Source organism: Periophthalmus magnuspinnatus, chromosome 19 (assembly GCF_009829125.3).
Source record: "Periophthalmus magnuspinnatus isolate fPerMag1 chromosome 19, fPerMag1.2.pri, whole genome shotgun sequence".
Lineage (NCBI taxonomy): Eukaryota > Metazoa > Chordata > Actinopteri > Gobiiformes > Gobiidae > Periophthalmus > Periophthalmus magnuspinnatus.
The window spans coordinates 23,658,619-23,680,380 of record NC_047144.1 but is presented as its reverse complement, the minus strand read 5'-3'; the positions used below and the strand labels follow the sequence as shown (position 1 = coordinate 23,680,380).

Below are 21,762 nucleotides of genomic sequence, written 5' to 3'. Positions count from 1 at the left end.
AAGGCTCGGTGACGTACAATTATTCGTCTTACATTTAAAACAAACCAGAATTGAAAGTTTTACGTAAACCAGAGTGAAGTAGTCCTGCGAAGTGTCAGTATTTAGTAAGTGCAGAGGAGCTGTCCAGTCCCGGGTGCTGAAATCCATTCTGTCAAATTCACAAGTGCCCTGTTTTCACCTCAACAATTTTATATCAAGATTAGCAGTGACTCGGCTTTACCAGCGAAAAAAGATTCTTAAAATGATTGTAAATTGGATGTTTGCGCTCTGTTATAAGAGTCACACGCGTCCGTCATGTTGTTGTTTCTATATTCATTTACAGAGTCTTTTGATTGCTGAAAAATACATCTAAAAACACGCAATCTTAATGAGAGTGGGCTCGCCGCTCCACAGATCTGACCTGTAACTTGACCTGCTGGCGTCTCTCGCTTGTCTCAATGCAGCTGGGCTAAGTTCTAGGTAAGTTTAATGCCATTCTCTGGAGCATTCCGGACAAAGCGGTGACATCTTCGTGGAGACAAGCAGACAGCAGATCTTCCACTGGAAAAGTTACACAGTGCGCCTTTAATCAGAAATAAACCAGGACTAACGAGCCGAAACCACATCCCAACCTGGAAGTGTGTCTAAACCGGACAAATCTGATCTAATCTACGGTTTATACTGCAAAAATATGAACGGAAACCTGAGAACGTCCATTTTAGACATTTTGGAGATCGAAAGTTTGGTTCGTTTTTGTAAGTATTTGTCCATTTTGAGCTGTCACTGATCCACAAATCCTGTATAACACTGCTTCACGTTGGTCCACGCTGTGACTCTCTCCTTGAGCATAACATGTTCCTTGTAGTGGGTTTTACAACGCACTCGTGAAGCAACTTTTGACGTTCATCCGCTGACGCTGCAGACCGGTTTACGCGTATTTCCCCTGTACAACTTAAATAAAGAATCTGTGAGAAGTTTATCTAAATGAACGCGTGTTATTCAGACTATTCACAACTGAAACTATGACCATGACTCAAGTGTACACCGCGAGAAACTTCATTCACGTAGAATCAAACCGCTGCTGCTGCTCCTTTGCGCGGCTCCAGTTTGGTTTTACGCACAGCGCCTCACCAAAACCTCGTTGAAACGCGCAGGACGTACAGCTTACACGCGCGTATTTACAGCCAAAAACACGACCCACGGGGCATATCCACACTTCCCTGAAACGTGGCGATGCAAAACACGTTCACTGCATGTATTTTTGACTGAGATGTAGCTCGGATAACTGTTTTTACGCGCGGAGAACAGCTGAGTTTGGACCTTGCGCTGATGCGTGCGTACTCACCCGTGTCATCAGCAGGTTTGGCGCGCGTCCACCCCACGGCCCGAGGAGGTTGCAGCGGCGGTCTAACTTTAGTTTTGTGCCTTCACTTGTCTCGCTTCGGCTCCTCTCGCCCTCTCCACGCGCTGCTCCGCTCACATAGAGGCTCTGCAGTCACGTGGTCCGCGGCAAAAACCGGGAGAGATGGACATGTAAAGAGAGAAGAGAGAGCCGTTTGGACACGTGCATCCACAACAACAACAAAGATTCACTGATTCATTGAGTTTAAACCTGTTTTTGGACTGGGGCTGCAGCAGATCAGGAGGAAAGCCTTTTTTTCTCTCTTTATTTACTGAAAACTGGACTGTATGTGAGGACGTATATGTTTGTTAGTAGCACTAGATGGCGGTAATACAACTTCTCCTATTGTTCAGCTCCACAGAAGAAGAAGAAGCAGCAGCAGGAGCCGTGCAGCAGGCAGAGAAAGGAGAGGGGTAAACCGGACAACACAGACTCAAACCGGCCCTTTGTCCCACTGTGATTGCACGTTGTGAGTAATGCACTTTTAATTAAACACAGCGCATCATTAAACAGTTAAATGACAATGTGTATGACTGTAGAAACATTTAAAAAGACGAGGACTGTCCTAAAATGCAGTTTCATATCTAAAATCATATCTTGTAAACGCGTTTTGTTTTGTCTTGTTACATTGTGTCCACTAATGGCATCTCTGCGTGGCTTTATCATAGAAAACTGCAGCTTATTTGCACATTTCCAGCTGCAAACACGTGCTGTGTTTGTGTCTTTGCACGTGCTTTCCTGGTGATACGTCCTTTCAGTGACAATGTAAGTGACAGAGTTTGGGTCATGCATGTAGTGAAAGAGTGGAATGGACAGTTTCCATTGTCCATTGCACAGGGACAGACTAGTAGTGCTAAAAAACAAAGATACGCAGATGTATGGGTGTCTATGGTGTGGCCTGATCCTGCACAACCGAGCCACTGGGGTGTTGCATTAGTAGGGGCATTGTTATATCTTCTCACACTGTTTAGTTCTTGGAAAAGCTGATGCCAACCCGTGTATGTCTGCTGCATACGGGCACTTTTTGCTGTCCCCGCCTTTTTGCATGAGAACATCCTGTTGCTTTCAGTGGAGGTAGATTCAAATGGTTGGATCTTCTCTGCTTTTTGGCGTAAAATATTATCGTTTAGTCTGCTTTTATTTGGACAGGAACAGTGCACAACATTACATTGACCTTAAAAAAAACAAAACACTAAAGATGTGCCAGGTTATAGCAAAAATACTAATTTCCACTTGTAGCTCCTGGACAGGCTGGTGTAGGTCAGGAATCTCAAACTCGAAGATGATATTTTGTGGCCTGCAGGACGTTATGAAAGTTTAATATTAGTGTAGCATTACCGTGTTGCGTGTAGAAGGTTCCGCCAAATCGGTAAACCCCAAACACACGTCACTTGTCGCTGCGTTCTCTCGTAACAAAAGATTCAACAAATAACAGCCGCACCCAGACTCTGCCTCCTGCGGCTTTCAGGTAATTTAAGTTTGAAACCCCTGGTGTAGGTGGATAAAAGAGCTGTAAACATACGGTACATACGTCTAAAAACAACACATCTCGCCCCTTAAATACGGCATTTCTAAAAACATTCAGTTCACACACACACACACATACGCAACTGTACCAGTTTATTCACACACAATTACTCAATTTCAGATACACCAATACTCTGAGTTTGCATCCATTAGTGAAAGCGTGTGAAAGACACTTTCATATTAGCCATTTCTTTGTCACACGTTCAAGCTTTTGAAAACCTGTGCATGATATAATCTCATGTGGCAAACTATTCCACTGACATAGCGACAATAGAAACAGCCTATTTAGTGAAAGAGGTCCTTACGTTTTGGAATACCGCACTCTCCAGCATCAGAGCCACAGGAAAACAGCCGCTCTTTTTCATAAAACTCACTCACAGCCTGCTGCCAACCACGATAAAGGGTGGTTTTACAGTTGTTTTACAGAACTTAAGAGCTGATTAGCACTAGTTTTCCTCTTTCCCAGGTGAACGGATCCACACAGGGGACGTCTTATGGAAAACAACATTCAAACATTTAATTGCTAGTTCCTTAATCACTAATAAATTATGTAAATGTGTGACCATGTGTTTGATTATTGGATCCAAAATCAATAGTGTTTCACTGATGCAACTGGCCCAAGTTAATTGTAGTTTATGATAAATGAACCCACATAAATGTACCTCACATTGTGTAAACCACTAAACTGTATAATGTAGACTGCAAATATTTCATTTAACTATATAAAATACAACAAAAATAGATAATGGAGTTAATCTTACATCCAAAAATAACACAATACAAACTAAACGTGAGAGATACAAATAGGCTGCCTCTTTATTCAATGAGAAATATGTGAACAATATACAAATATAATACAGTGCTTATGTCGTAATGGCTGGTGTAGGGCGGACCAAAGAGTGCAGAACTCGGGGCAGATTTACAGTGTTTATTTACAGTTTGTGCAATAATTAACAAAAGTTCATTAAACCAGCAAGGTACGGGGAGCGGGGTGCGAGTCAGAGTCCGAGGATGGGTTGTGAAGAGCGGAGACGGGAACAGGGAACAACCAGGACCGGAGCGAGGACAGGATTGGGGACGGAGCCAGAGAAGACCGAGCAGGAGCAGTCCGAAGAATGGGAGCCGGGGCTGGGGACGTGAAGCAAGCCGGAGTCCAGGACGAGACAAGGAGGTGAAGACGAGGAGTAAACTGTACCGGAGCAGGAGCTCAGTCAGGAGCTGAACCAGAGGCCAGGAGCTGGGACGAGCGAGGGAGCAGGAATCTGAGGGGCAGCAAAAATCCAGTCAGCATCCAAAAGTAGGCAACAAGAAATACAAAAACAGAGCTGGAACATTCATGTTAGACACGCGGGCGATCTGGCCCCGAATGTCTTGAGCTGGTCCATCTTATACCCAGCAGCAGGTGGAGGTAATTGCGCTGATGGGCTCCAGGTGCGCGCGGGAGGAGTCAGGAACTCCGCCCAGCTCCGGGCTCAGACAGGTGAGGGAGAGCACACAGGGAGACAACACAGGAGGCAGATAATGCGTGCATCATGACAGATTAGTTTCTTACAAAGGTACAAAATGTTCTTTTTCCCATACAACAGTTGTCATTTGTTGTAATCACAGGAAACTGAGATATAGTAGCTACATTTCGGTCATTTTGGTCAAGGCCACATTTCTTCTCTGTGGCCTCTTATCATACAGTGGATGACTCCCATGAAGGGAGGATCCAAAACACTGCTGCAGTCTCACTTTGTTAGACTCTACTTTAGACTCAGCTTAGAATTTTGCTGGACGCTGCCTTTAACCCGACTGTATTACTGTCCTTGCCTGTGTGCCTGTGCTTCATGCAACAGGACAGAAACCAACAAATATCAATACAACCAGCATGCTTAAGAACACGCGACTCACACAGTCACACATATTTTATTTATCTTGTTATCTCGTCTGGAGAGGCCAGTGAGCAGGACATTACAGTCGTCTAACCTGCTGGAGACAAATGCAGGATAAGTCTCTCCAAGTCTGGTTTTGACAGTTTACCTTTGAGTTTTGACATGTTTTTAGATGGTAAAAAGCTGCAGATGTTACTGATTTGATGTGGTTGTTAAAGTTCAAGTCTGAGTCCATTATTAGCCCTAGATTTCTAGCCTGATTTGAAGGTTTTAGAGAGAGACTGGAGGTGACGCTGACACTTTCTCTTTGTTTCTGTGGCCAAAGATGATGACTTCAGTCTTGTCTGAGTTTATCTGGAGAAAGTTGTTTTTCCTCCACACACTGATCTGTTGATGCAGTGAGTAAATCCACTGGTCCAGATTCACCTGCTGCAGTGAGACATAGATCTGAGTGTCATCTGCAGAGTTGTGGTAAGACACATTATTGATGTGTATTAACTGGCCTAACAGCAGCATGTAGAGACTGAACAACAGGGGTCCCAGGATTGAACCCTGGGGCACCCCACAGGTCTGGAATATATTTTATCTATAATTAGTTGTCAGTGTTGCTCTGTCCACTGATCCTGAACTAATGTCCAATTATATTTACAATTTGTATAGCAAACTGTATTCCTCCTCCTTTTCCAAACCGGACACACTCTTTTTTCAATTCTATGTCCAGTTTTAATCTTTGAGATGTTAAATGAGTCGGTTTCATGTGGTGTCCTGCCTCACAGTCTGAAACAAGGACTTACCGCCCTAATCCTTAAACCTGAAAAGGATTCTACTCTAATTGAATATTTAAGAATTATTGCGTTATTAAACAATGATTACAAAAACTTAGCTCATTTTCACTAAAAGATAAAAATTTGACATTTTTCGAATTATTTCAGAAATGCAATCTGACTTTAAAGGCAGATCCACGATACATGATAATATCCGTCTCATAGTTGATCTAATCGATAAGTCACTTGACAGAGGACCAAGGATTTATACCGTTGATTTCTTCAAAGTTTTTGACATGATAGAACATGTATTAATGTTTCAAACCCTCGAAAACTTTGGCCTTGGGAACAGTTTCATTAATATTTTAAATACAAACAGTGTCATTCCCATATGGTACGTCCCAAAGACTTAATATGAGTAAAGGGATTAAACAGGCCTGTGCAGTCAGTCTTTTATTTATAGCAGCTGCTGAAATGCTGTCCATTTACATAAAAAGTGACTTTGGTAAACATAATGTGATGGGACAGTCTCTGTCTATCAGCGACTCACAGGTGACACGACGATTTACAAGACAAAATGCCCCAAATCCTTCAAATAATGAATTCCTTTTGTAAGGCCTCAGGCTTATGCTTAAATATTAATAAATGTGAAATGTTGACCTTAAAAGACTGCTCTACAAATCTACAACAATGCTACTAAAGATATCATCAGTGGGTATAATTATAACCAAAAATGATTAAGAACAATAATTATAACATGTACAACAAACTTATCAAACTTAATTTATCACCTCTCCAAATGGACTCAGATCTGTCCAGTTTTGGTAGAATCTATGTCACAAATATTGAATTTATATCTAGAATGATTTACCCTTCGTTCTCAGGCCCAACAACTTAATTAAAGCAATCAAACAAATCATTTTTACTTCATCTGGAGGAGAAAACATAACGTCAGAAAAGGCAACCAAACGCTCTGAAGAGGCCCGTCTTCAAAACATTGATTTTGAGTGTCGAAATTCTTCACTTAAACTAAACCGGTTAAAATTCTGCCTTAAAAATCAACACAGACTCTGGTTTCTCTTCTCCTCTCACCCTTTCTCCAAATTAGGAGGACTTCCTTTTGAGCTCTGATTTTTTATTTTAAAAATACCAAATCAAGGTTCTCCTTTTCACCAACAAATTCTGATGTACTTCAAAGTGATTTATAAGCCTAACCTCAGCCCCTCGACAAAACAGTTTGGAACAGCAGGTTTATTACAATTACAAACAAATCATTGTCCAACTAAAACTGGATGGAAAATAATATTTGGTCTGTTCTAAATGTAGTCAATAATAATAACACATTCATAACAGTGAATTTACAACTCAATACAAAGATAACATACAACAACAGTCAGTTAATGATTATAAGAATATGATCCGTGCTATTCCTAAAAAACATTTATACTGCCATCAGTTGTAGTACTGATTTTATAGACTGTGATACTTTACAAACTTAATAAAACTATGGATTAACAAAGAAGAATTCCCCAAAGTGAAATTGACAAATTCTGAATTAGGAAAATCACATATTCATTTATACACAACCCAAACAACATTGCCCAATACTTTACAAACCGCCCAAAAATAGAACAAATTATCTCAAATTCCCCATTCCCCCAAAAGCAAAAGAAGTTCATAAGTATCTGCCCCTCAAATGAGTTCATCAGAACACGCTTTGCTATAAAATATAACAAATGTTCCTTCTGTGATGTGGACAAAGAAACGACAAACCCCCTTTTCTTTGAATGTGCCCGTAGTTTTACTTTACTTTTACTTTACTTTACTTTCTGAAATACCTTCATGAACAGTAAAAGTGCCATTATACTAAAAGGATATGTCATGTTATTTGTCATGTTCTTTTACCTGATTAATTAACTTTGCCAATTTGTTTATTTGCAAAATGTGAGGCTTGTCTTAAACATTTGCCTTTTATAGCTGATGCATTATTCATATTATTCAAGTATTTCAACCTAAAGTTAATTAAGTATATGTATTTATATGTTTATTACAGTTACATCCATTAGTTTGCCAGCAGAGGGCACAATGACTGTATCGATGCACTGAGGAGTGAAGCAGTAACTCATGTAATAGTCGCTCCAAACATTAATTCATAATTTGTTTGTTGAAGCGACTCGGAGAGCTCAGGTCGTTGGAAAGAGTGGAAAAAGCAGGAGGATGTGGATTTTAAAAACACAGAGGAGCATCTCACCACCTGATGACATCATGCCGTGGGGTCGGGTGTTTTGAGCCCTCAAGAGCGAGCCGTGTTAAATACGCAGGTCCAGGGAGCCTCTTTTAAACATTCAGGAGAGAACATCTTGAGCATTGTAGTACTTTAAAGGAGTGTTTTCAAAATAAAATATGAAGCTCAATTTCGATGCTGCCAAACAGACTTGATAGAAGTTTTGATACACCGTAATAAACAATTTTGTTGACAACAGCAGGTATTTATGCAACACGGGGTTAGGTTTGTTGTTTCTACATCTGCAGTATCTTTTATATTTTACCATGTGGTCTTAAAACAAACTGGGATCGGTCCAATTCTGTTCTTTCCGCATCAATTCCTGCTCAGATAAGTAGGTATTTCAGTTGTTTTAGTATCGATAAGTATCAAAGTATAAAATATGTCGTATAAAAGGTGTAGTTGACATTTGTTTTAATTTCTTAACAGTAAATCGCTGAGGACATAATGCACACCAGGAAGAGAGTGCCTTCAACCGTAACGGGAAAGAGCAGAGAGAGCGAGCCTAAAAGATGGGTGAGTCCACGGAAAAGACGAAGAACCGACTATGCCTCCGTGAAAGAGAGCGAAGACTGTGACTCCAGCAGCGACTGTGTGGAGGAGACGTCTGAAGAAGTGATGCCCAGTAAGTCGCTAAAGAATATCGTTTAAAGTTGTCGTTGGAGCTTTGGAATCAAAAAGGGCATCTCACATGTAGAAAATCTAGAAAAGGGTGAGACTGAACCCCTGCAGAACGTCAGAGATGGTTCATTTCGTTTGTGTGACCGGGCCATCTCAATTTGAGGAGTTTAGACACAAAAGAACACATAAAAAATTGAGAAATTCAATTATCTACAAGAACAAACCAGCAAATCTTTGTATCGATGTGGGTTTATCTGCAATTATGACAGTCTGGGCTCTAAGTAGTAATATTTACACATCGTTTAATCAAATTATATTCTAACAACGTCGTTACCTTAAACCACCGCCCGTTAAAAGACAAACGTTTACTGCCTCAGAGCTAAGACTTCTCCAATGTGATGACACTCAACTATTGGAAATTTCTTGTTTTAAATTGAATTTTACTTTTCAGACGTCAAAGTATAAAAAGAGTCACGCTGAAGGTTAATCTATTTCATATCCACTTTCATCATTGTCGTCTTCGTCCGACGTACTGCCTAAAACACGTGTTCCAGCAGCGTGCGGTCAGGGCAGTGTTTGTCCAATAAAATCTAAAAACATCGTGTGTCAAAAGTTTAATTAAATAGTTAACAATTATATCCAAATAGTCTCGTTTTCCCTTCACTTCTGCCTGTTTGACACATGGTTGAAGTCACAGTGTCCTTTAGTACACCCTACTGGTCACTGAGCAGACTGCATCCAGCGCGCTTCATTAACGTCTCATTAACTTGTGTTGTTGTGTGCGATGGAGGTCACGCTGCGCCACGGTCTCAACATGTGCTTTTACAACCAGAGAGGACAGCTGGTTGTTTTTAGAGGCGTGTGCCGCATACAGAGGACACAGCAGCCTCAAACAGGACTGAAGAAACCCCACGATAAACCCACGGAGAATCAGGAGGAATCGGAGATTTCTAGTGTGCGCACATTTGCAGCAGGAGACGACAACAGAAGCAGTAACTTTCAACACAAGTGACTGAAATAACTCACTTTTATCTTTACATTTCTAATGATTAGATGTTAGTTATAAATACAGACAGTCAAACGGTGAGCTAGTTTCAGAGCTCGTTTGTGTGAAATGGAGGATCTGGATGGAGCAGTGGAGAGACACTGGTAGGAGACTGGTCTGTGACCTCTGTGTTTATAAAGGAGCGACAGCGTTCGTGGAATAACGGGAATATTACACATGTGTGGAGGAAGTTGTGACTGTTCTGGACCTGCTCCTTTTCAGGGAAAAACAGGACGTTTCTTCAAGAAAGACGTGGATTTAATTTGCATCAGTGAGATGTGAGTGTGAGCTCTGTTTTAACACAGGGTGTGTTTAAGGGAACGTTTGTGACACATGAGGCTCTATTACAGTCACCTGTCAGTGCACCTGTCTGTCCAGTGCACCTGTCTGTCCAGTGCACCTGTCTGTCCAGTGCACCTGTCTGTCCAGTGCACTGTTGCTGTTAGTATCTCTTCTTGAATGTACACTTGTGTTAAGTGCTTTACACATGTGCAGAGTCATGTGTCACTCAGATGGTTTGTAGATGTGATAATGATGTGATCCATAGATACAATAGGCCTGAAGGTTCCATCCATCCATCCATCCATTTTCTTCCGCTTATCCGGGGCCGGGTCGCGGGGGCAGCAGTCTAAGCAGGGACTCCCAGACTTCCCTCACCCCGGACACGTCCTCCAGCTCCTCCGGTGGGACCCCAAGGCGTTCCCAGGCCAGCCGAGAGACATAGTCCCTCCAGCGTGTCCTGGGTCTTCCCCGGGGCCTCCTCCCGGTGGGACATGCCCAGAACACCTCCCTAGGGAGGCGTCCAGGAGGCATCCTGAGCAGATGCCCGAGCCACCTCAGCTGGTTCCTCTCAACGTGTAGGAGCAGCGGCTCTACTCCGAGCTCCTCCCGTGTGACCGAGCTCCTCACCCTATCCCTAAGGGTGCGCCCGGCCACTCTGCGGAGGTAGCCCATTTCAGCCGCTTGTATCCGCGATCTTGTCCTTTCGGTCATTACCCAAAGCTCATGACCATAGGTGAGGGTAGGAACGTAGATTGACCGGTAAATCGAGAGCTTCGCCTTCCGGCTCAGCTCCTTCTTTACCACAACGGACCGATACAGCGACCGCATCACTGCAGACGCTGCACCGATCCGCCTGTCAATCTCCCGCTCCATCCTTCCCTCACTCGTGAACAAGACCCCGAGATACTTGAACTCCTCCACTTGGGGCAGAGACTCACCACCCACCCGGAGAGAGCAAACCACCTTTTTCCGGTCGAGAACCATGGCCTCGGATTTGGAGGAGCTGATTCTCATCCCAGCCGCTTCACACTCGGCTGCAAACCGCCCCAGTGCCTGCTGCAGGTCCTGGCTCGAAGAAGCCATCAGGACAACATCATCTGCAAACAGCAGAGATGAAATCCTGTGGTTCCCAAACCAGGCCCCCTCCGGCCCCTGGCTGCGCCTAGAAATTCTGTCCATAAATATAATGAACAGAACCGGTGACAAAGGGCAGCCCTGGCGGAGTCCAACATGCACCGGGAACAGGTCTGACTTACTGCCGGCAATGCGAACACAGCTCCTGCTCCGGTCATACAGGGACCGGACAGCCCTTAGCAAAGAGCCCCGGACCCCATACTCCCAGAGCACCCCCCAAAGGACACCACGAGGGACACGGTCGAATGCCTTCTCCAGATCCACAAAACACATGTGGACTGGTTGGGCATACTCCCATGAGCCCTCGAGGACCCGATGGAGAGTATAGAGCTGGTCCAGTGTTCCACGACCAGGGCGAAAACCACACTGCTCCTCCTGAATCCGAGGTTCGACTATCGGTCGAAGAGAGAGGCCTGAAGGTTCAGCTGCATAAATGAAGTGTAGGAGGAGGACAAATCTGTGAACAAACTGCCCTATTTGTGTCAAATACAGTCCAAACATTCATTAACTGTAGGTCTGGGGTTCTCTAATGACCCCAAATGGCTCATTAGTAAAAAATAAATGTACTCATTTACAATGTAGTTTGTATACATTTTTACTGACTAAATATTGACGCCCACCTCAAGTCTGCTTGTCTACCCATAAAAATCAATGCACTGCTGACATGTGCTTGTGGATTTTGGTAGAGTCTGATGACAAAAGTAACCATGAGGAAGAAGAGGGACCAGATAAAAAGCCAGCAGACACCAGCGAAGACCAAACTGATGTTCAAAACGAACGTAAGTAGCATTGTCAGAAGTATTGAAAATCAGATGCTAAATGATGCTAAAACTAGTATCGAAACTAGAAAAGTCACATTCACAGAACAGAAATTCTTGAATATCTTTAGAATGATCTTGAGCTGTATCTTTCACAAGTATAAGACACAGACTGATATACACCATGGACCACTGTGAACCTACTGCACACTGAGGATCACATAGATATAACACACAGGCGAATATATGATTGTGGTATTAGAATCAGTATTGAGTATCGAGGCTATTCCTTAGTATCAAAATCAAGTTTGAAATGTTGGCACCGTGACAACACCGTACGTAAGAGCGTATTTGTTTGTTCATGTTTTGACAGCGTTTGTCTGATGATTTGATCTCCATAGAAACAAAGGACTTCACCATTGACATTGAGAGCACCGAGTCACAGAGGAAACCTTTGTTAATTCTTCACAGGCTGGAAGTAAGTCTGTTTGTTTTAAATTCTATGTAAAGTTCACATCAATAACACCTTTGCCGTCAGCATCTACAGGGTGATTTTCATCTGCTGTTAAACAACGTGGTGCTACTGCAAAATGGTAAGTCTCCAGTCTTCAAAGAATAACAATAATAGTGATTTATCAAAGATTATTAGAAGGATGGAGAAACAAACTAGAAATTGGCTTGTTATTAGACTGACTAAACCTGCAGTAAATAAGGCAAATAAAACAAAATGACTGAGCTGTTGTTGTTTAAAATACCCATAGTCAAAATCTATACCTTAAAAACTGCCCCTAAAATGTAGTAAACTTACAAGATCACTCAGTAGTGAGAAAGTTTTAAAAGCGTCTTCATAAAACTGATGTATTATTATTAAAAGCACATGTTAAAATACTTAAAAGGTCCCAGATTACACAAAATTGATTTTTGTGAGCTTCAGGTCATGTTCTAATGTTGTTACCTCGTCAAAAACATACCTGGATTTGTGTTTTGTTTCATTCAGGGCAGCACTTCTTGTATAACCACATGACATCACAAGGTGGAACTGAGTGTTTTGACAAAAGAGCTCAGCCTAAATACACAGGGTTTGTGTGTTAAACGTGTGTGAATGAAAAAAAAACACAACTGCAGGTCTGTTTGTGATGAGGAAACATTGTAACATCAGAAAATAGCATAATGTGGCCCCTTTAAATATCACTTATAAAGACCGATACTTTCAAGTACATGTAAAAAATATGAATAAATGTAACTGATTGCTGCTTTTACCGTCTTCCTTCAGACAGCGGGTCCACGCCAACACAAAATCCGAGCGAAGAAAAGGCTGATGCGAGCGAAGACGACACTCCCGGACCAGTCGAAACCAGCGAGCCCCAAGACGAGACCTCATCTCACTGCAGTAACGCTGAAAATGAGGAGCAAGATGAGGTGGAACAGAGGCACATAGAAGAAGACGCTGTCATCTCCGAGGACCAAGGGGTTGGCACGACGTCAGTACAAGAAGTAATAATAGAAAGTAATGGTGAGAATGAAGTCGAAATAGTGGCTCTGAGTTTTCAGACAGAGCTGGAGTCAGTGGAAGAAGAAGCTACGCCAGAGAATGTGATCAGCCTAGATTGTAACGCACAACAACAACAAACCATCGAAAGGTACGAGCGCATTTATACTCAAGGAAAATATGAAACCATGATCGTAATTAAACGTGTTCTGGTTTGGAATAGCCCTCCTCAAGAAGAAAACCCCAGTACTGCATCAGATGAGCCCGCAGCGACGCCACAAACCAGCGCTGAAGTGGACATCGCGGATCTGGAACAACTGAAACGAGAAAAGATAAAATGGCAGATAAAAGTGTTGAAGTTACAGGAGGAGTATTACACGCTGCAGATCCAGAAGTTAAAACAGTGACGCCTATGAGGTCGTCTGTGCTATGTTGGATTTTAGAATACTTTTTGTAATCTTTAGTCAAGGAAATGTTTTTATGTGTGAAACACTTGTTCTTTTGCACTGTTTTGGACTGTACTGTTTTTCAAAAATGCCGTTAGCTGCCCATCAGTTTGCAGTGTCACATCCATATCTGTTTTTATCTGTAGCTATGAAATGTTTCTAAAACTTTAGCTTCAGGATCTGTTTGCGTATACTATTTTAAATGGTGTGCCTTGAACTTATTAGATGTGCTGTTAAAGTTCAAGTTCTGATTTTATTACAACTCATCCCAAACCTCAACCTGATTTTGTTTTGTATCCAGAATCAAAACACTAAACTTTTTCTTCAGCTGTATTCTGTCATGTTTTTATCATCTTCAACAGGGTTGTCTTTATCAAAATACTTCTCCCCAGAGTCTCTACTGACGATGTCCAGCTGCCATAATCTGGATTATAGCAGTGAAACTCCTCCCCCTACAGCAGCACATACCCCCCAAAGTACATACCCCCCTATAGTACATACGCCCTGCAGCACATACCTCCTACAGCACAGCCCCTACATTTCATACCTCCTATAGCACATACCTCCTATAGTACGTACCCCCAATAGTACATACTCCCTATAGTGCCTACCCACTACAGCACAGACACAAGAGGATAAAAAAAAAGTAACCCGTTGTCAGAGTCTTTGTCTTTCCATCCAGGACGTTCTGGTGCATTTGGCCGGTGAACTTCCCTCTGAGCTGAGCCTTCTGCACCGAGCGCCCACTCCTTTTTCTGAAGCTGATGTCTGAAGTAGAAACGAGCAGACACACACTGTAAATGAGAATGCATTCAAGAATCCTTTTTGTCTTGAACTTGAAACATAGACCGTCTCATCCTCCTCCTCCTCCTCCTGTGCTCCATCCTCTCCTGCTCCGCCTGCAGTCTGTTCTGTAGCAGATGCTCTTGGTTGGAGTTGAGGAGGAGGTCAGCGATCCCCCCTGATCCTTCTGACGCAGCTTCTCACATGACCTCTTGGGAGCGCTCCAGCACCTGAAAAAAATGTGTCCTTTATCACAAAAGATAACACTAAAATATATATTAGACGTTAAAATAAAACTCAGTTACAAGAAACATTATTTTAGTGACGGCCTACACTGATGCACCAAATGTTCAAAAGTGTTGAGTTTTGAGTAAATTTCAGTTTACTCAGTGAACAGGTTTTATTTGTAAGTAACTGAGCACTTAAGTAAATGTTTACCTCATCTGTTTTTATGAACCTTTGCCCGGTTCATAAAGCAGTTGTTCCCTTCTCTACATCTGCTCCTCACTAAAAGAGCCACACCCTGCCAACAAAAAAATATTATAGATTATATGGAGTGAAGCATTGACAAGGATCAGAGGCGTTGCTGTGGTTTTGACCCTTGTTTCGCTGGCACATCCTGTCGCTCGCCTCTCTGTGACTTTAGGATGCCAGATTCTCAGGTTTCAAGCCATTTTAATAATCTAAACAAAGGAATATTTTCAAAACACTGAAAACGTGAGGCATATTTGGCATTTAAAATTCAGTTTCTACAAAAAATTCCCAAACCAACTTTGATTCCATCTGGTGCATATATACATGGCACTCCAGAAACACCAGAGGCTCTTGTTCTCTTGCAGCGACTCATGTACTGCTGCACCGGCTCTTCTACTGTCACTGCGGCTCTTTTTTGCTGATCCGGGGTCGGCTCAGGCTCGTGTCTGCTGGCTGTGACGTCAGCGGCAGCGGCAGTGCGCACAGAGCTGCGCAGAGAGCTGCGCAGTCGCTCTGCGCATCCGAAGACTGAGGACAGCCATTTCTCTTGTGAGAAACACTGAAGAGCCGCATGTGCGTCGAGAGGAAACAGTTTGAACTGTCTGTTTGTTGAAGTGAAATAAACTCCGAGTAGTTTTCACGGACGATCATCCTCCATCTACAAACTTTCTCCTAAATCTCCACCTGCGCAGGGTGGCGCATTGAGGCGCATTGAGGCGCATTGAGGCGCAGTCTGGGCGGCTCATGTGTTTTACGTGAGACATGGAGACTGCACCGGGACGGAGCAGCGGACGCGTAACTACGAGAACGAACTTTGCCCTGGATGAGGATGAGGAGAGGCCGTTTACAGCAGAGAACAGCGAGGAGCCTCCTGCGACTCCCGGCGTGAGCCGCGGAGGAGGAGGAGGCTCTGAAGAGGAGGAACACAACGCCTCCACCAGCGCAGAGCTGCTGTGTGAGTGCATCATCACAGCAGAGCTGCAGACAACTGTGTGTGACTCTGGGTTAAAGTTTGTTTTTTTCCCTTTTCAGACCCTGTAAACACTGAACAATTCACCGCCGCAGACTGGAGCCCGTGGCTCAGGTTTGCACCAGGTACAGAGCAGATGTTTCTCACAGGGCAGACTCCAGCACCACTAGCATCGATTTTATATTTATTACAGTTTTACAGAAAAGTTATTTTCCCTTTCATCCACGTCTCAGCCTTTTCTTCCGATCTTTCTCTTTCTCTTTATTCTTGTACAAATTTATTAATCTTATAAAAGAAAAGATGATTTGTACCTGATTTAGCTCCTGCTAATCCAGTGAATCATCTTGAAGTGATCAGTTCTGTTCATCAGAGTAAGACACAGTTTTGTGGCTGAACAAACTGAGTTAAATGTGAGTTCTGGGTCCCACCTGTGGCGGTGCTGACTCCCTCCTCTGTTACAGCCGCTGGGATGTCCTCTGGCCCCTCGGACAAGCCCTCCAGCTCAGACTTCTCCTCCAGAGCCGTGCTGTGTCTGATCGAGGCTGTGGGTCGACTCTGGGGATTGTACGACACTTGGGAACGCTCCCAGCTCTTCCAGAACGTCCAAGAAGAAATGGCGGCTGAAGGACATGTGCATCCTGTAGAGAAAATCCGCCGCAAATGGAACAACCTCATTGTCACCTACAAGAGGGTGAAGGAGCGCGGCCGGGACATGGGCCACGCCAAGACATCATGGGAGTTTTTTGACGTGAGTTATGTCACTACAACAGTTTAAAGGAACCTCTGTATTTACATCTCGTAACAGAGGACACACTTAATAAAGAAGTGATAAATGTTGTAGCGAGAACTATATATTGGACTATTTATGAGTTTCAGCTTGCTCCCATTCAAAAGTTATAATTTATTAAGTTTTAAATTACTTATATCTATGGCAACGGTCCTAATTTGCACTTCTGAAACCCACAGATACAAAACTTTTAGTTTTGTGAACAGCTGAATGCCAAGACAAGTTTATTTTTTTATAGCACAACTTGTACACAAAGTGATTCAGTGTTTTACGTAATAACAAACACATACAAACATAAATAATCATAGTAATAAAATAAACTTTAAAAGAGAAAAGTGCAGAATCACATACTGAAGAGTTTTCTCCTGTTTCCAGCTGATGGAGGCCACACTCTCTGACACTGTGGGCTCTCAGATCAACAACAAACGCACCAAACTGTCCAACCCTCCGCCCGGCCCTGTGACCAAAGTCGTCGTCAAACCCCATCTTCCCCAGACCGCCGCGCAAACCCCCGACGGTAAGCTCTCAGCGTCCTCTGTTTCCTCTGTTACCACGGTGACCATTAACCCCAACAACTCCGCCGACATTAAGCCCTTAATTTTCCTCAATGGTGATATAGTTGCGAGCGGTCTCCAGTCCACCGCCGGCAACGCGTCCCCCTCCTCAAATACAGCACCGTCCGGTAACGTGGACCTCAACAACGCCCACCGCATCACCCACAAAGCCCCGCCCACCGGCATCCTCCCACTCCGTCTCCGCAGCGCGCAGACGAACAGAAACACGTCCAACGCCTGTCGCTGGTCGGCCGCCTCTGTCTCACTCGCGCCGTCGTCTGGAGCTGAAAACGAAGGCGGCGGCGACGAGGAGGAGCAGTCCGCCACAGCGTCGGTCATGGAGGTTCTGAAGAGGCAGGAGGAGCAGGCCGACGTGGACCGGGTGGAACGACGCAGGGCGGAGAAGAGGAGGGAGCGGAGGGAGCAGAGGATGGTCGAGTCTTTGGGCAGAGCGGCCACGGCTCTGGAGCTGCTGTCGTCCAAACAGGACACAGTTATAGCGCTGTTACAGAGACTAGCGGACAAACACTGAGGGAGTTGATGCTGCGTTTGTACAATCGTGTAGTGAGAATTATCACTGGACTTTTGATTTTAGCTTTTCTCTCACTGAAAAATATTTAATTAGTTTGTTTGATGTGAATTGCCACTACTTTTTATGACTGATTTACTGTGATAATTTGTAATAGAGTTGTCCCTCACTACATCATGTTTCACCTTTTGCTGTTTTGTGGATTTTTTGTGTGCAATTTTACATGTTTTTTTTACATCGTTTGAACGTGCATTGTGTTCTGCGTCCTGATTGGCTAAGGGACTGCAGACCGTTGTCCATCAGTCTCAGGGATAAATGTTCGATCGACACTACAGCCAAGTGGCGCCAGGACGAAGAGACGCAGTCAGAGGAACTGTGAAATACACGAGAGTCACTATTAATGAATTAAACACAAGAGAAATGTGAGAAAATGTTAATGCCTGTGTGAGAAAAGTGTATAAAGTGTGTGGTGAGGGGTTTTACTGCCAAAAACATATAGAGTAACTGTAAAAAATAAAGCTGATAGTTTGCGGATAAATGAGGGACCACTGTAAATACAAATGAGTTTAATTTTGTAAAATACTCCTAATTTTTCGTGAAAAAAAAAGTTTTCCCCCTTGTTAAGTGTATGTAATAACACTGTCTTAACACTGTAATAAAATGTTCCCGTTTATTTTTTTTCATTTTGGCCATGCAAAGTGGTGGAAGGTAACAAGTAAAGTCCTGTATTTAAGTAGAATTTTTAGATATCTGTACTTTACTTAAGTACATTTAACAGTGGATACTTATTACTTTTACATCTCTAAATCTAAGAGCAGTATCTGTACTTTCTACTCCACTACATTTTTTAACTGGCCTGAAAAGTAAAAAATACTTTTCATATGATTTTTGGGGTTATTTTTACCATGTTTCTGGAAAAATCCTCACTAAAGTTTTCGACTTCAAGCTTCGGCTTTGAGTAAAACAAAAATAAATACACAAAATTCATGAGAAAAATTAAGACACTGATTCATTGTTTTACTGTGACCAAAATCTGTATCTTTTTTTTTTCACCACATTTCAGGCTTTAACAAATGAACACTTGTGTGAAATACTTTTATTGTTTACTCTTAAAGTACATTTTTAAACAGGGACTTAAACTCAAATACCTTTACGTAAGTCATAGTTTTCATGTGATACTTTTACATTTACTTTTTACCTCTGTATCTGTACTTTTCCTTAACAAAACTGAGCTGCATCAAAGTCAGTTTTCTACATTAGATTAAAAAAAAAGGGTTTGATTTCTGAGCATCACACGGATGAAGGTGCATTAAGATGTTTATGTTTTTCTCTGATTGCCCCGAGCTGTGTGTTTTAAAACAGCTCCCGGCTCATTGCTCACAAACACACTCTAATTTCACCAACTCGGACCAATCAAACAGGCCGGACGTGTTAATGAGATAATTATAGGGATTTTGTTCTGCTCTTGTGTGTTGCTGCGTTGCTTCTGTTCCATCAGAGTTAAAACGACATGGTTTTTAACAGAAGTTCTTAAATGTTTTTCCGTAATTAGCAAAAGGCGAAGTTTAAATCTGTGAACTGGACAAATCGTTGTAGGAGTGAAGTCGTTTCGAAGCCGCTTCTTCAGTTCTGGTCGGATTACTGCTGGACGCTGGCTTATATCTGTCTGAAAAGAGGCGCTAACGACACTGAAACATTGTTGAGAGAGCCGCTCGGGACACCAGTCTGCTGTCTCCTCTTCATGTTCACGTGTCGACAGCCCAGCAGCCGTAGACCCTATAAAGAAAAACGTTTATATATACAGTCTATTCCAACAGACTATAATCATCTCAACATGAATTTATTAAAGGATCGCACACTTTTCTGGTTCATTTCCGTAGAGATGTTCTTGCTTTCCCGCAGTGTGCTATTACCAGTACAACATCTATCTCGCATTTCTTTAGTTTAAACGTTAAAACATGCACAAACTTGCTTACTCTCCATAGATCAGACCTGTAAACTTGAAGGAAAAGCTCCACGGAGACGAGCAAGCGGTGAACGCCCCTGACAGAAATGACATTAAAACATCACTGTCTTTATTTAACCAGCTCTGATCTGTGTCTCTTATAAACTTTAACTTTTATATTATGATTTATTGTTAAAGAAATAGGCCACATTCTGTTGTGTCGTTGTAATCTTATTTATTTAGATTTTAATTCAAATAAAAGGTACTGGTCTGATTCCAAATGTGCAAACCTTAAACTCTCTCTGTGTGCGTTTGAATATAATGTGATTACAATGGTACAGTGTGTTATTGTTGTGTGTAATGAGCAGACGCACACACAGGTCAGTGTGGTCAACAAACAGCGCACACGTCCTCACATTATGCAAAAGCTCCAAGAAAACACATTATTCAATCTGTAATTTATAATAAAGTTCATCAGTGACTCCAGATCCAAAGACCCGCCCCCCGAGTCAGATCAGCCAATCACAGATGAGCTGCACAGCTGTCACTCAAAAGTTTAGACCAGAGGAGGGGAGACGGGGGTGGAGAGAGGAGAAAGAAGAGGGGAGTGGAGGGAGAGAAGAGGGGAGAGAGAGAGAGGAGAGGAGAAAGGAGATGAGAGAGGGGAGGAGAAAGGACAGGTGAAAGGAGAGGGGAGCGAGGAGGAGAGGCGGGAGAGAGACGGCAAGAATGGAGAGGGAGGAGAGAGAGGGGTGGAGAGAAGGGAGAGAGGAGAAAGGAGATGAGAGAGGAGAAAGGGGAGAGGAGAGAGAGAGGGTTAGAGAAGAGAGGGGGTGGAGAAAAGAGTGGAGAGGGGAGGAGAGAAGGGAGAAGAGGGAAGAGAGGAGAAAGGGGAGGGAAGAGAGAGCGGAGGACAGAGGAGTGGATGGGAGTGAGCGGGGGCGAGAGGGGTGGAGAGAAGGGAGAAAGGAGAGGGGAGGGAAGAACAGAGGAGAGAAAGGGAGAGCGGAGAGGGGAGGGAAGAGGAGAGGAAAGGGAAGAGAGGAGAGAAGAGGAAAGGGGAGAGAGGAGAAGGGAGACGAGAGGAAAGAGGAGAGGGTGATGTTCACACACTGCTCTGATTGACTGTGATTGTGATCGTGACACGTTGTGACGAAATGAAACACACTCGAGCGGATCTTTAAAACAGTGAAACGACATCATTTATGGCCGAAGCAAACATTTATGAGCCACAGTAAACATTTAAAAACACCACATTTAGCTTCGCTTTAGTCACCGAGAAATCACCACAGAGAGAGAGAGAGGAGGGGGGGAGAGAGAGCAGAGGAGAGAGAGGAGAGAGGGATAGACTGGTGCCTCCTCCGCAGTTTGCAGTGCGTCCCAGACTCGGAGCTGCTTGGATCTCCAGCGGACACCACCGGGGGTCTCCTCACATCCCTCTTCCCCGCGTCCTGCCTCCTGTGCTCGGCTCGCCCTGCCTCCTGTCACCGCTGATTCTCCGGAGCTCTTCTGGGAATACTTCTTCTTCTTCTTCTTCTAAACCTTTCCGTTCTGGTGTTGTCCTTTATTTTGCGCCTCTTTGGGATTTACCTCGCCTCTGTCTCTCTCTCCTGTTGCCATTCTCGCGTTTGTGGATTTTACGCCGTGACAAAGCGACGTGCTGGATGCGCATTTGGGCTCCGACCCGAGATGGAGACGCTGATCGTGGTGTTTGCTGCGCTGTGGACATGGCACTGCAACAGTACCGCGCGCGCAGACTCCATCATCCACATTGGTAAGAGCTCACACTTCTTTTTGCTTTCACGTCTCCTCCTTTTCTACAAACTGCACATTCATCAAGTCCAACCCCGCGCGCACGGCTCCTCACGGCTCCTTCCCCCCCTCCTCACGGCTCCTTATGCCACCCGCAGTCTGGGGGAAGGCACGTAACCCGGGGAATGATGGGTGAAACACGCGTGTATGAGCCCGGAGAGTTTGCACAACACTGTCACGTTCCATTACGCACGGTTTCTTTATGGGTTTTATTGGAGAGACGAGCGGACACGAGGTGAGCACAGTGTTGTATGCGCCGTGGTCAGCCCCTGGCACCACGAACATGACTCGTTTTAACGCTGT

The 21,762-nt window shown here is 43.6% G+C and overlaps 2 protein-coding genes and 1 pseudogene across 2 annotated transcripts; 2 read left to right on the top strand and 1 right to left on the bottom strand.

The window, feature by feature from the left end:
- Nucleotides 1–21,762, bottom strand: part of LOC117387370 (26S proteasome complex subunit SEM1-like) — a 214,338-nt pseudogene that overhangs the window by 7,576 nt on the left and 185,000 nt on the right.
- On the top strand, nucleotides 1,739–13,938 carry LOC129457163 (uncharacterized). Its single transcript, XM_055229584.1, has 7 exons — nucleotides 1,739–1,850; nucleotides 8,260–8,455; nucleotides 11,599–11,691; nucleotides 12,072–12,148; nucleotides 12,209–12,263; nucleotides 12,944–13,310; nucleotides 13,383–13,938. The coding sequence occupies exons 2-7, from the start codon at nucleotides 8,278–8,280 to the stop codon at nucleotides 13,564–13,566; spliced, it is 954 nt and encodes a 317-aa protein (XP_055085559.1). The 5' UTR covers nucleotides 1,739–1,850; nucleotides 8,260–8,277; the 3' UTR covers nucleotides 13,567–13,938.
- On the top strand, nucleotides 15,625–17,705 carry LOC129457156 (uncharacterized). Its single transcript, XM_055229414.1, has 5 exons — nucleotides 15,625–15,817; nucleotides 15,895–15,957; nucleotides 16,294–16,580; nucleotides 16,995–17,136; nucleotides 17,239–17,705. The coding sequence occupies exons 1-5, from the start codon at nucleotides 15,625–15,627 to the stop codon at nucleotides 17,703–17,705; spliced, it is 1,152 nt and encodes a 383-aa protein (XP_055085389.1).

What these genes read in the sequence shown, in the direction of transcription:
- LOC129457163 (XM_055229584.1), top strand. Translation starts at nt 8,278, where the DNA reads ATGCACACCAGGAAGAGAGTGCCTTCAACCGTAACGGGAAAGAGCAGA. An exon ending in GTCTGAAGAAGTGATGCCCA is followed by an intron (nt 8,456 to 11,598) that starts GTAAGTCGCTAA and finishes GGATTTTGGTAG; the next exon opens with AGTCTGATGACAAAAGTAAC. An exon ending in CGTGGTGCTACTGCAAAATG is followed by an intron (nt 12,264 to 12,943) that starts GTAAGTCTCCAG and finishes GTCTTCCTTCAG; the next exon opens with ACAGCGGGTCCACGCCAACA.
- LOC129457156 (XM_055229414.1), top strand. Translation starts at nt 15,625, where the DNA reads ATGGAGACTGCACCGGGACGGAGCAGCGGACGCGTAACTACGAGAACG. An exon ending in CACCAGCGCAGAGCTGCTGT is followed by an intron (nt 15,818 to 15,894) that starts GTGAGTGCATCA and finishes TTCCCTTTTCAG; the next exon opens with ACCCTGTAAACACTGAACAA. An exon ending in CGCCGCGCAAACCCCCGACG is followed by an intron (nt 17,137 to 17,238) that starts GTAAGCTCTCAG and finishes ATGGTGATATAG; the next exon opens with TTGCGAGCGGTCTCCAGTCC.